This window comes from Rhyacophila brunnea, unplaced genomic scaffold (assembly GCF_057557595.1).
Source record: "Rhyacophila brunnea isolate RB1 unplaced genomic scaffold, BYU_Rbru_1.0 scaffold_10, whole genome shotgun sequence".
Lineage (NCBI taxonomy): Eukaryota > Metazoa > Arthropoda > Insecta > Trichoptera > Rhyacophilidae > Rhyacophila > Rhyacophila brunnea.
This window is the reverse complement of record NW_028232752.1, coordinates 20,310,700-20,326,752: the sequence shown is the minus strand read 5'-3', so window position 1 is coordinate 20,326,752 and position 16,053 is coordinate 20,310,700. Positions and strand designations below refer to the sequence as shown.

The 16,053-nt window shown below is 29.6% G+C and overlaps 1 protein-coding gene across 1 annotated transcript; it reads left to right on the top strand.

Moving 5' to 3' along the window:
• The first annotated feature begins 270 nt into the window (after positions 1–270).
• On the top strand, positions 271–14,609 carry LOC147078986 (uncharacterized). The gene is made up of 3 exons (XM_085948635.1): positions 271–532; positions 10,712–10,893; positions 12,718–14,609. Exons 1-3 carry the CDS (start codon positions 481–483, stop codon positions 13,072–13,074), a joined length of 591 nt encoding a protein of 196 aa, XP_085804761.1. The 5' UTR covers positions 271–480; the 3' UTR covers positions 13,075–14,609.
• Positions 14,610–16,053: the final 1,444 nt, after the last annotated feature.

Genomic DNA, 16,053 nt, shown 5'->3' with positions numbered 1-16,053 from the left:
TTGCTGACATTTTTTTTTTGTAAAATAAAATCTAAAACGTAACGTGATATGATTTAAAGCACTTTACGGTGAGTAGTGAGTAAAGGAATGGCTTTTAAAAATGATGCGGATTCGGTCTAAGTCAAGTTATAAATAGGTACGATGTGTTTTCCTTTGATGTTTCCTTCAAAGATAAAATACATTTACGCAGGCGCAAAAAACCTGCAACGTCGCCATCTTGAAAGCAACATGGCCGACCAACATGCGGGCAGTATGACAGCTCAAGTCATGTAACAATGCGAACCAAATCAAACACCCTTTCTATTATGGTATTACTATTTTACCACGCTGCAAGTATTCCTAACGATCCGTTTAGTTAGGCGTAACAAATTGTGTTCAATTGATAACATGGTGGATTCAGTTTGATATCGGATTCGCTTTACGATTTTTAAATGTCATCGGTTGGCCTACTAACTGTAATGGTGCATAAATGGATTTGAAATGATAACAGACCTCAACTTCCTCGTCTTGGTATTCCTCAATGTCGCATCAGGTTAGTACAGCTTAGTTATTAATCCATATATTTGTCGCATATTCATTTATTTTTCATGGTGTAGAGTTATATTATTTATAACAACATATGCCGCAGTGCTAATTTGTTTAATGCTGCTCGCGAGCTTTAAGCTTTCGCATGCAAAGCAAAGCTTTTATTAATATAAATTAAATAAACTCAACATATTTACAGTGTTTGATACAAAACATTGTCTATATTCTCTTCTGATAAACGTTTCTTTGTATTCGTTTCATTGTGTGACAGCTGACTGAAAATGTGCATTCATATGATTATTAATATAGTTATTATTAGAGTATAGTATATTTTTTTGTTTTCATAGATATATATCTAATTAAATACATATAACTTTACCCAATATATAAAATTGCGATATATATTTACATTATTCATTAGTTATTAAGTTACTATATGCATGTTTGTCCAAATCCAAATCAAAGCGTCTATTTATTATAATATTACCATAAATTATAAAAGTAAGTATAAATTTCAAATATTTAAGATTGTTATAACATCATTATCAGTTAAAGATTAATGGCATCACGCAACTGGTTCATTGTATCTCTTATTTGACACAATGTTGTGTAAAATATTACCGTTCAAAGAAAAATACGGCTTAGAATAACAGTATGTATTATTTATTGATTTTAATTGAAATCTTTTAACTTCGACTAGGTATAAAATGTAAATATTATCTGTTAAAGGGATTATTATACGAAATAAAAAATAACAAAGCGTATTTGGATATACCGAAATATTTTTTTATTATTTATGATTTAATTTCATAATATATTCGTATACAAGTATATTTAAATGATTATACAATTCGTCTTATTAACATGTATTGTCAAAATATTCTTATTTTTAGTATTACAGCTAAATATAAGAATAAAAACATAATTTGAAGATAGATAATATTCAAGCTTTTAAAAAAATAATTATCTAAAGAAGTGCACAATTAATAAATTTCATAATCTTACATTTTATCTACAAATATTATTTAAACTACCAGTATTAATTTTTTTACTACATACACATAAACAATAATAATGACAAGTATGACCATTATACCACGTTTTTATTAGCTCGTATTCTTGTTTGTCCAATACAAATCTTGTTTTAACTAACTTCCCGACTAGCTAGACATTTGAAACTTTTAGAATATATCACAACACGATGACAATGCATTCTTTTAATACTTTTAGCCATCTTTACGCAGAATTGAATTTATTTTCAGTTAATTCTCTTTTGTATGGAAAATTATTTCGGAAAAAATTCGTAAAAAGTAAAACACTATTATTGGTTGCTAAGGAGGTCCTAGCAACTAAATTATTAATGTATACGTGCGTTACTATGGAAATCAATATGAAATGTCAAAATGATATTTCAGTATTCTATATTTATTCAGTATTTCTATATTATAGTACAAATTTCTATTAGTATAGTACAAAAAAAAAATATTTATTAATAAGTATATTTGTCAAGTTTATATTATGATTCAACAGAAAATTTAAAAACGTAGTATATAAAAAGTTCTTTTTATCTTGTAATTATTTAAATATATAAAATAAAACTATGATTTTTAATCTATTTTTAAAATAGCTATGTAACCATAGATAACAATGATTTTGGCGCAGAAATGGTATTATATATTATTTGACATGTCACAAAGTGTTGACGAATAAATTCCCACAAAAATAGGTCACGACAAACTTCTTTCATAACACATGAACTAATCTAGGAAAACATCCCATGTATAAAGTGTATAATACATCGAATCTCATAAAAAGCAAAAATAAGCTTATTGTGTCTTTTTCAGCGGTGTTTTATATTCTTATCGAAATCTGGAACCCTTTTACAAGATTGTTTTGTCAACGGGATCGCAATAATATTGACATGTTTTTTTTTCGATAAAATTTTTATTACACAAACTTTAGGTAAACGTTTTAATTCATCTATTTAACTATAGCTATAGCTATAACTATAGCTATATGGTAACTATATGCATTTCTACATGTAATATCGTATATACTTTTTTTATTATTGTTGTTTAATTTAATAAAACGCATTTTTTGTAGTGCTTATTCCACTTTTAATCAATAAATTAAGACCGGTTTCGTCCGCCTCAGAGGAAAATTTTTAACTGAATACATTTTTTCAAACAATATTTATCAAACAAAATCCAAAGCGACAGAAATAATATAACAATCGGTACATAAATTATCCGTCCAATAATACCTTCCCAATAACAAATTATTTTTAAAATTAATGAGGTTGGACATTAATATTTAATACTACATCAGTGGGTCTATTCTATACTTATCGAACACTAAATTGATAAATAGTATCAAACTTAGGGTAGGTTTGTATCAAAATATTAGCACTTATTGTAACAATTACACGAAGCCGGTTTTTATTGTTGCAATAAGTGCGATATTTTAACAGCAGCAAGATAGGTGCTGTTAAAATATAGCACTTATTGCAACAATAAAAACCGGCTTCGTGTAATTGTTACAATAAGTGCTAATATTTTGATACAAACCTACCCTAAGTTTGATAATATTTTTCACTTTATCACTTTAGCGGTCGATAAGCATAGAATAGACCCACTGGGCCATTAAACAAATTATTTCAAAATATGAACAAACCACAAAATATGAAACAATCAACACTTACAATAACAATAATATCAACAAATATTTATGATTAGTCAAAATTAAATAAAAATTTAAATAATAAATAATGTACAATATATAAAGTTATGTTATAACAATCCCAAATATTAAATAAAATATAATAACGGAGAAGACACAAAATATAATTGATCTTTTAGCAAATTAGAATTGGGCAAAAATTTATACCTATTAAATTCTAGGATTTCCTGTTATTTATTATGTTATAAAGATTTCGTGTTTTACGTATTAGAATATTATATTTTAAATTTTATGAAAATTTAATATATTTCTAACCACTACAAAATTATTATATTTATTAATAACGCCATAAATGAGGGCTGTAGATTAAAATGAAAGAGCAGTTTTCACATCACCATAAACCAATATATTTGTGCCGCTAGATTTAAAAATCAGCCAAGTGCATAATAGATGAATAGAAGAAAAAAGCTTTTTGTTTTCTCAAATACACAGTCACAAGGGTGAAAGTTTATATTATTTTGAGTACTTATAGAATATTTAAAAATAATAAATCCCACATTTTGATAATGCAGAAATGTTAGAAAGCAGTAGTTATTCAGCAATTCACAAAAAAATCAAAAATACCTAAAGGTGGACTTAGCTGATTTTGAAATGTAGCGACACATTTATGCGTGATACAGGATTCAAATAAATAACTGACTTTAATAAAAAGGTTATTATCATTTTATTACTCACTTAGGATTTCATTACATGTAGCCTTGTGTATAAAATGTCGTTATTATTTTTATATGAACGTATTTTATATTAATGTTTATACCAAATTTTGCTCCATTGAATACTTACAAAAAGTAAAGATGTTTTTTTCGGAGAACCGTAATAATGTATCATTTGAATTTGAATTTATTTATTTTTAAAATATTGTGGACATTACAAATTATAAGTTTAAGACGTTCACAACATGACATTTAGAAACAAAGAAATATAAAACAGTAAAGTACATAAAAAAAAGAGATATATCAGTATAGAGATAGATAGTATGTTATTACAGTAGAAATATGTACATACAAAAAATATAAATTAGATAGGTACAAGGAAGTACACCGGATGAGTTAAGCAGACCCAATTTTAAGAATTTATAAAACAACGTCCACCTATACTCATCCTTGTGTAGGTGGAATATATCAACACCCGAAGCAATTTCGTTGTACATAGTTATCGCCCTCCCAATTGGCATACCAGTGGCTGGTTGGTTCTGCACCTTGGGAGAATAAACAACCGATGTTCTTTATTTCTAAGATAGTTATCAGGGACACACAGGTCAACACTGCCCAGAATGGCAGAGTTCTTATTTATACCTCGTATAAGTCGAAAAGAAGAACTCTCATTTATATAATATAGAATGTTGATTTTAAATCGTTTTAATAGATTTTTGTGTTCTAATCACATATTTTTCATCGACGTTCAGTGATCGTTGTAGAAGTCATTCTCAAAAGATAATGTATTTAGCGTAGGTATTCGAAATAATTGGTGCCAAATTTGACGCCCCTGTTAATCAAGTGATTGCGGACAATTTAGGCGCCGCTTATTTTAGCAATATTATTTTTAGAAATTTCTTCAAACGCTACAAATTTAAATGGATAATTTATAATTCTAAATATTTCTATAATTAAGTACACAATTTTAAAATACACATTTGAATTAGATACTTAAATGATAAAAAGCGTTATAGCAGTTTTAGTACCTAAACTCTAATAGTAAAATTTACTACACAATTAAATCTGGCTGTTGGTACATCTTTTTCCCTTTTTAAATATGTCTTCAATGGATTGTATTGTTATATCTTGAGAATGGCATCTTCATTGAGTTCAAAACGAAGAAGAACATGCGGTGACAACCCAAACATATTATATTACAATAATAAAAAAACACCGTATAAGTCTCAAATACTATATTACTATTATTACTTTGAATATGTACGCCTATGTATATGTATTCTTTCAATCCACAGCACCTAAATTTTCTTAATGGTCTACGTGCTCAGCGTACGTCAAAATGGAGCTTTTATGCTATTTTCAAAGCATGATCCTGGACATTCCATAAACGTTGTAGATAATCTATTTACATAATTTTCAAGCCTTATTATCTTTTATATTTATTTTAAACATTTGATGACTGCATAAAGTATTTTTATTACATAAAATAGTATTCTTTTAAACCTCTCGCTCTAATATTTTAGAATATAGTCATATTTCAGTACGTCCATGATAAGTGGTGTTAAGATTTTTTATATTTATTAATTTTTAAAAGCATTTATAAAACTATTAGTAAAATTAATGTCTAGATTATTATGGTGAAATAATATTTACAATAAAAAATTATATTGATAATTTCTGTGATCCCAAATTTCACAAGAATTAGGCATTTTATTATTCAAAAAATGGGCAAGATTTACACATTTAAAGATAATTTTGAAGATACTGATTATAAGCTATGTCTTTGACTATTCAAATGTGATAAACCTAACCTAACCTAACCGAATTTTTGATTTTTGAATACGCTGAGCATGGTCCCCCTATTTAATAGAATAATGTTAAATAAATTCATAACATAAAATTAATACTAAAGATATAACGTGTTATATATATTTATAGTATATTATTGAAAGTAATACTATGTTGATTTTTTTGACAATAAATAATAACCAAAACTGATAAAGCCGACAGTAAAATAACAAAGCAGGAATAACAGATAAATCACGTTATGCCTAAAGATAAATTCTATTTTGGGAAGAAATTTGGCACGCAGCCAACTTTTTGAAGGGAAAAACAAGTGCCTTCAATGCCTATAGTTATAAGTTGTATGTTTCTTGTACTACATACCTATATTATTTTATAGTATGTTTATGTATGCTAATACAGGGTTTGCTGTTATTGTATGTATGAATAATCTGAAGGCTTTTAAGTGATTGTCTGTGAAACTAATAATATAATATATTCAAACTGTATTATACCATTTAATTGTAATTTATAATAAACAGGAATAATTTTAATATTTTAATACTATTTATAGAGTTCTGTGTTTAAAATTTAATTTTGACTGTCGAATTATGATGTAATATCAATATTAATGAAATACATAATATTATATTAAATTATTATGTAAAATGATTGTGTCTGGTTTTGAATGAGTAAGTTTCTGGCTCGAATTCCATGGCTGGATGATTCACATGTTACGTTTCAATGTGTATTTCGATTAAAAAAATGGACCGAAGTGGGTAACATTATTTTTTTGTAAAATTATCTGTTATGAAATCTTTTTTAGAACGTGTTCATGATTCAAATCGTGTAGCGGAGTTAATTAAAAATTGACATCTGGTTTTAAAATCTTCAAAGATCATCTAAAAAATATAATTTTTAAATAGTGTATCTAATTGTATTTATTTGTGAATATTATCAATATTAAATTCAAAACTTTCTCCACGTGTCAGATAAAAAAAATATTGAGTATGACAACTAATGTTACTGAGCGCATATTATATAAAATGCAAGAAACCTAAGTAAGGAAAGAAAATAATTATTTTGATCACATATTAAAGATTTATAGAACAATGTCCATATAAATATAAACACAAATAGGCTATATATTTTTTCCAACCTTTTTGTAGCCCCTTATGTAACAGGTTCATAAGGGAAAATTAAAAAATACGTAATTTTCTCCGAACAGTTGCATAGTCGCATTATTCCCTTGACTTTCTACCCTCTTAAATGTGCCGTCTCCAAACAACGCATGACCGGGTAGATTTATTAATTGTTGGTAGGTAACGATCAAATTTTAACAAAAATATTTTAAAAAAAGTATTGCATTTATTGCGAGTTATTTTCACATACTTCCAAATTGTGTAAAACTAAAATGGAATTAATAAAGAAAAATACTTCATCATTGTTTTACTGTAGGTACCTTTCTTCGTTAACGTACAAATTTTTAAAAGATTTGACAGAAACGAAATGAGCGATGCGTAGTAGGCGGTGGCGCATAACTCATTTTTTTATTCATCATTCATTGTTGCTACAAAAATGTCTCTCCCAAGTAAAACTCTCGCTATTTCAATTATAATAATGGCCTAATATCTAACCTAAAATTTCAAAATACTATAGTTAGTATTGTAAAATTTTCCTTTCTTCCTATGTTTTAACCATGTCCGATCTTAGGAAGATCATATGGGCCTCCACAGACTTTTGATTTTTTTTTACTTCACTACTTTCACTTGCTCAACCTATTAGGTCTATAATCTGACTCCAAACACAACTTGAAAAACAATACGTGTGTATGCCAGCTCCAGAATTCGACTTCACTATAATAAGCTGACGCGTAAACCGTCGTGGGTGTAGACTACACGACTTTAAACCATATATTTACAATATTAGCAAAAAGGTTTCAAGTTGTAAATTTTTTTATTATTATTTACAAATATTAATATAAGTATTATTGAAATATTATATACCAACTAATCGGAATCATCCAAAAATTAAACGCCAAATATATCATTAAAAAGATAAAAGATAATTTAATATGAAATAAAATAAACAATCAAATAATATTCAATGGCCATAGTAAAAGGTGTTTATTTTGTTTTCTCAAGTTGTTCGTGTTGTGCAAAGTGTTCTTAATTAATTGACTGAATTAAGTAAATGGCTGCCGAGCGCATTATACTAACGACTAATGGCGCCAGCCAATACACAATTTATAATAATATTTCTCAAAGTATGCAATAACATTATTTAAATTTATTTTTTATATGTATATTACGTCTATTATAACTAGCAATATTTGTTATTTTTTGTTCTGAATCTATTTCTTATCATGCCATCCCCTAATGAAATTCGGTTACATGTAAATTTTACGTAAAACATTTCACCGTGGCACAGATCGCCGTGAGCTTTCCTATCGAAAATAGATGACCGTATACTATACGGTCTCAATTCAATTTTCATGGGTGATTTTGGCAACATTCATGAATTGAAGAATGAAAACCTAATCTAACCTAACCTAACAAAAATCCAGTATATCGGCTATTTTCAAAATTTGTTTGCTGCTGCCTTCCTGTAACGTGTAAACCGAAAGAATCGTGTTTTATTTAGACATTAATTGTATGTCAATAGATACTATACGACTCTAAGAGGTTGGACGGTTTTTAATACTTTGGACGCGGAAGACGCACCCGGCGCGTAATGGCCAGGCGGCCGATCGATGTAATTGACGTGCATTTTTAAGGTGCTAATTAAAAAATCATTATCTACTCAGCAGCGAATGAGTTAATATACAGCCATATTACATTTCCGATACAACATTTCACGGTGAAGTGTGATACGGCGAACTGTATACTTACTAGTTTCCGGACACGAACGGAAATCAACCACCATCAGGGAAATCTTTGATCTATCGTCTGCTACCCGGAATATGTTGGTAGAACCGTTATCTGCTACGTATATTTCGGACGGAGTGCTATTATACTTTTGTCCTCTGATAATGCGGCCAAGGTACTGTAATTTTCTGGTTTTGATACTGCTTAGATCTTCTCGGTTATTTCCTATTCGATTGAGAACGTCGGTATATTTTGTCACCTGGTCTCTCCAAAGAATTTTAGGTGTGCTACTATATAGCTTCGTCTCGAAAATATCAACTATCCGCTACATCTCTAAGATTAAATGAACATTTCAGGTTGCAATGCTCATAGCTATCCCGGTGATGCCAGGGACTCAGGTCATGCAATTTGATTTTAGAGCCATGATGCTTACTGGGGATGTAGTTTCTCATTATTTTTCATAGTTTCAAAGTCATTAAAACTGTTGCGACCATGTCTTCAGTTATCTAATTATAAGCTGTACAAAAGTCTATTTTCTCCACCTCACGTCAGTACTAGTACAAAAACAAAAAGCTTTTAGTAAAGTCATATCAATATACGTAAATTTAGTCCTTTGATATCAAGTTGGGGAAGTAACGGTGGCCGAGGGACTGCAGTTTTCTAGTTTTGATATTTGATTTTGACGTCAACATTTATCACCCAATGAATTTCGAAGATGCGTGTATACAACCATATCTCGAAAGCCTCAACTTGCTATCCTGGCATGCCATATAAAAGTATTCAGAAAACACAACAGAAAACCAGACGTAGTCTCAGACCTATGTTGTTTCGATTGTTAAGGAGGCGTCTCATTTCGAGAAAATACTCATTGCTTGTTTTTATTTCATGATACTGGTCCCATTTCTCATTGACCCATGTTTATAAATATTCATTGTGGGTCACACGTTCAATCTATTTGCTGTATTTGGTGTCACTATTTTTGTTTCTGTTAATAATTTCATTTTCTAGAGGTTCAATTTGCTGACCTCATTAGCCTTTTCTATTATTTGATGTAAACCCTTTAAGCTATCAAAAATCACCACTGTGTCATCGGCATACCGTATATTGTTAATAGATTTCCCATTAACTACTAATCTTTCTGATTCACATTGTAAGTTGTGAATAAATATAATTTAATAATATACTTCCGTTACTCATTTTACGGTGCCTGTTTACGCGCTTACGTTAGTTAAACAAAAATCAAATTAAGCGTTTTCAACACTGTGAGTTTCGTTTTTGATTTCAGCAAATATCTCATCTTTTCAATGCTAAACTCAAGAATTAAAAAGGATTAGTTATAATGAAATCATTTTTTTTTCAATGGAGGTATCTAAATATTAAAATTATTTTACCACGTTACTAAACTATTTTTTTTCCATTTAGCGATGAATAATAATTAGACGTAACTTGTTACGGCATAATAATATAATACGAATGTTAATTAAAACTGCATGCATTTTAAATTAAATAATTTCGGTTTTTAACTTGATTAAAAACAGTTACTTTTACGATTGGATTTAACCAAAGACGTCCCTAGACAAAATGCCGCCCCTAGGCAGCGCAAAAATGCCACCCCATTTTTTTATATAATATTTTTTATCATCCTTTCTCGACTCTAATATCTAATAAATGTGTAGTATGGATACATTACTAACAAAATATATACCACTAAAACAAAGAAAATTGAATTTAGATATAAAAAGCGAATAAATATAATATAGGTAATTAAGTTAGACACCCAAATCACAAGAGTCTGAGGTTCTATTTATTCATACCAGTTTTACTATGTTATTATTGTACATGATATAAACGGCATAATTTTAGCTATTTTTATATTTCTATATATTCCAAATGATTCTCCTCGATTTCCCGCCCTTCGAGTAACTGCCGCCCCCAAGCGATGCTCAATTTGCCTACCCCCATGGGGCGTCACTGGATTTAACCGTCGTGCCCAGAATTTAAATATGCTGTCAGCGTTAATTTGTAGGATAAATCCTACAAATTAATGTTACTATCACAGTCATTTTATGGGGGTAAAACATTAATATATATATATATATATTACATTCTTTTATAAACCATATGTTCTAATTTTTATGCTTACAGCTGCCGGGGCCCAGCTGCTGCAGCCGGACAGCGTCCACCGCACTCCCGCGGCAGAGCGTCCCGTCAATGACCTGTGGTGTTACAGGTGTCATACCATGGACGGAGCGGACCGCTGCGCAGACCCTCGAGGAAACCACACGGCGCTTCTTCACAAGTGCAAGGACGAGAAGCGGATGTGCATGGTTCGTTGACTGTCATATTACTATTAGGTACTCTTTTTTCGCGGTGCCACATATTTAACTTAAATGTTAAATTTACAATTAAATTCTAAGCGTTGCGTTGTAATGGCCTAGAATAGTTAGACAATCAAGTTACCTAGGTTATTTTATTTTATTATTTTGTATTTGTTTATGTTTTTCAACGAATATGTATAATAAGGTTATATGTAAGTTCTACGTATGCAGTTCATCGTGGGACACTTATTCGTGCGCCGCAGTACGTGAAACATGAGTTCGTATAACATTTTATCAAATTACGAATTCTTCGTTGAATATTTCACCGTTGAATACATTTGTACGTATCTTACAAAATGCGGCGATAGTTTGCAAATAGTACTGTTCCAATTAGATTAACCCTAACCTAACCTAACCTAACATAGTAAAGACATCTCCACATGTTGTAGCATACGTACAAATATACTCCACGGTGAAATGTTCAACGAAGAACTCGTCATTTGATTAAATATTACACGAACTCATGGCGCACGAATAAGTGTCCTGTGGTGAACTGTTTACGTACAAATTTCCGGATACGGTATAATAAACAGTCACAAAGTAGAGGTATAGTCATTTATTTTATTTCATGTAGCATAATATTAAAAAAATAAAATAAAGATATCAAATGCTTTACATAAAATAAGTCAGCAAAAATCACTATAAACTGTAGAAATAATTTATTTTATAATAACTTTTTATTCAATACCTACTAACCATATACAAGATTTAGGAATATTGTATTCTTAAATAAATTGCATCAGGTTTACTCCAAAATATACTTGTGGCGCCTTGTATTTGTTAATAATAAACTAGATTTATATATTCTCAAAAATTGAGTACATCATCAGTTATGTAGGAGTCAGCAATTATAGAAGGGTATTTGGATCGGTATTTTAATGGTTAAATTATTCGCCCGGCAAATTAAATATTAGGAGGTATGTGTTTTCAAACTCAACCTGTGGTTATCACGTTTGCTCTTAAGCAAAGCACATAGTGTATTTGGGCACTTGCAAGGGATCAAGCACACACTGAAAAAAAAACAAAATACAGTAAACACAGGATCGAAAAGCGATCCACAATTTCAGAGATAGCTGCTCTAAGAACCAGGTCACCGTGAGTGTGTAAATCTAACTTGATCCAAAAGTATTTCTAGAATTTTTCTAGTAAGTATAAAATATACTATTTTTAAATGAAGAATAATAATTGAATAGCATAAAGGTGTGATGCATAACAATTAAATGTTAGTAAAATTCAATACCTGTACAAAATGTATATGGATAGTATGATCGATCATCATAAATTATAACTAACGATCTCAGGCGATAATTAATTACTCGTCACTCGAACATCATATTAATCAGTCAATATCAAACCTTTCGATCTTGCGGTTCAAAATTAACCTCTGAATTAAATAGTCGTTTCGCGCATAATGTGTCCTAATGTGACATAAAACTATTAAATACTAAATTAACATAGATGACTAAAGTATTATTATGTAAATATATACATCCTCAAAATGTAATACAGTGTATAATAAGTGCATACAAAAAAAAAACAATCATTATGTATAAACAGTTCTATCCCTCAATCAATTATGTATTCACATAATCAGAACTTAAAATTAGTAATAATAACAGCCACAAATGATTTAATTAAATAAACAATCACGTATTATTATGTTTCTGTGCTCTTTTCTAGCTATGTAGCAACATTTGTTCACTGTGCTACGGAATATTATGGAATTAAGAACTTAACATAATAAAACACTACATCGTTGTGTTTAATTTGCAGGTAAAGCGCTTTTCGTATACGACGTCCAACGAAAATTCGACGTCGCTACTGAAAATGTGGTCACTGGAGAGAAACTGCACAAAGCACTGCGAGCCGGGGTGCATTATAATAGGGGAACGAACCAAACTGTACGCCTGTACATCCTGCTGTGAAACATCCCTCTGCAACAACGGGACTGGAAAAGGGGGTAGGACCTCCCAAAACTTCAACTTAATCGCATCATTATTTGCGATATTGTTCACAAAGTCAGTGGCTCATGACGAAGCTACGAATTCAACTTTTTTCAATTTAATCATAAGCTTCTCCTCTTCGATTGTCCTAACGCAAAATATCAATTGGATATTCAATGTTTTATGATAAAACTAATACAGACATTGATCGATGTTTAGTGTATCATTTAAAATTTCATCATTATAGGTATTAAGAGTACAGAATTCGATCTATAAAATCTGTTTATTCTTCAATTTTTACGCCATATTCTTTTTTATAATATAAAACCGTAGATCACATGAGTCAAGTGCCAATGACGTAGATCGATTAGATTAAAATAATAAAAAAAATATTTACCCGTCTAGATGTCATTGTCTATTCTGGCAAAATTTGAAATCCCATATTTGGTAGGCCGATATTATTAAATGGCTTATCTGATGTGTGCTTATCCATACCAAAGATACAATGGTTAAGGGAATCACTTAAAATTATTTGTCGACCAACACAGAATAGCAAAATGTCTTTCATTTCTCCACAAAATATCCATACAACAAATGAGAGAAAATATACATATTACAACTTTGCAGTTTCTGTTGAGTTTTAAGGCGAAGTGGGTGTAAATTTTATGAGCGAAATGACTACTCAACCATAATATAAGTCTGACAGCGGAATAGGCGCGCGGATTGGATACGTCAGTTTACCAGCACTAGAAGCATGATTTTTTTGTTATTATTCACATCGATCCGCAGTCTTCGCAAATCAATTTTTCGTTTGTCGATTTTTAGATAGAAATAGAAAAAAATATTCCTCCGATTTTCTTTTTTAGATAATGAAAGATAGCCATTTCAATATTTCGCTACAAATCCGAGCAGTGCGACACCTGTCTTCTTTTGTGTGCACTTGGCAATAAATATCACGTAACCACGCTGTCTGTTGTGGGTTTATGTACCGAAAATGTGTCTACTATATTTATAACACGTGTAGTTTATTATGACTAAGAAGATATTATATAATTAAAAAACAACCATAAAATCGATTTTTCGAATATTCTAAATTCGAAAAGTACGTTTGAATTCCGTATTGTTCTTTTTGGGAGAGTGGCGCCAATCTATGTTGTCCATTCAGATGAGATTTTGGAAGACATATACGGGCAATGCATTTTAGGTAATTTGATTAAATTCGCGCAACACAATTATGTTACCATAATATAATTATTAATCGATTGGCATTGTGCATCCGCGATAATATATTAATTATTCATTGTCTACTCAATATGAAAATGATTTTTTTTTCAAACACATTAAATAAAATATATAATTATTGAAATCGTCATTTTGGCAATGAAGATTGATAGTATAAGTGAAATCGACTAATACTCTTAATACCTACAATGATTGAATAATTGAGACGTATATTTTCAAAACCCGATATGTCCGGAATATAATATTGGTAGTAGATGAAATTTTTCTGTTTAAAGTACAAATGGTTGGTCTTACCATTGTTTATTATTTCGAATGAACTTTGAAATTTGTCAATAAATCTATTTTTTCTTATTAATATTAGAAAAATATAATTTATGAATATCTGAATTTATATCATTAATCGATTTCTGTTAGTTATTACATTTTAAAGATGATTGTTTTCATATGATTTTGAAATTAAATATTTAAGTACCATGGACCTAGATATTTTATGGTGTATTTTGACCATATTATGTGGACTTATCGGTTTTTGAAAATAAACATTTCAATTATTCGCGTGTTTATATACTTATTATGATATATTGGAGTGACGATTTTTCGATTGAAAACGAATATTGATCAGGGTTATCGGAGTGTTAGTAATTTATGAAAATTTCGATAATTTTTAATAGTGATTTAAAAATTTTCTCTATCTAATTTTATTATTAAATAAACTCGGACGACCAATACAAATATTATGTTGTTATGTTTAATTCTCACAGCAAACTGCATAAATTTGTATAAGGAAAGTATGTGGCAAAACATTTTGTGACAACTAATAACTGATAAGAATATTTATCGCATTTTCTTTATTAAAAAAAATGATTAAATTTTTTTGACGCATTATAAAAAACAATAACTTCAAATCAAAAATCAGTCAAGTGACAACAGAATCTAGAAATCGTGGAAAACGTATTATTTATACTATTAGGTATCTGCTAAAACCTCCCCTTTTTTCGTTATTTTTCAGGTGAGGATTTCAATTTTAGGGGTTGGTGTATTATTAATATTTTGAAGTTTCATATTGTGGATGAGTTATTAGGTTAAAGGGCACATAACATTTAACAGTTAATATTACTGAAGAATACATAGATCTCTATTAAAGGGGCGGGGTTCTTCTATTCCTGGTAGTTTTAAATTAACATAATGTATTGTGATACAATATATCCTTCTGTCCTATTATTTGTCGATGATTTAAATTTGATTGATTGATAAATGAAATTACGAAATAAAGTTCTATGTGGACGGTTTATTAGGTCAAGAAGAATATAAAATAAAACTATTGACATTACTAGCGATGAATTCAATTACAATCCCCTGAAAAAATGGCAGTTAAATCTACTTGTTGACAATTTTAATTATACTTAACTAAACGTATTTTCATGTTACGGAGCAAAGTTATCGGCCAAAGATTGATCAGGGAAGCATCTAGATAGCGGTTATTTATCCTGATAACAGAATAATTATAAAACTGAAATATTTTTTTAAGCAAACTAAATAACACGAAATTATAATGCATTCATTTTCATCTCTTACAGATGTATTATTATGTATATAATACTACAGATAAATGAGTGTTTTTGAGCGACTACCGCATATCTGTACTTCAGTCAGAAGCAAATAGTAATCGTAAGAATGAATGCATCCGCATTTGATGTCTTTTTACCAATAATTATGAAATGTGATTCTGTGTGTGTTTTTTATAGTTTTCATATTAAACAGTAAAATCATCCAAATCACTTGCCTGATTTTTTTATTCGTACGCTAATTATTATGTATTCACATAACAAAAATATCACTTATGATACAATGTTACTATTTTTTTTAATTATGTACTTATCTTTTTTTAATAATTACAATAATACTGCACATTCCTTGAATAATC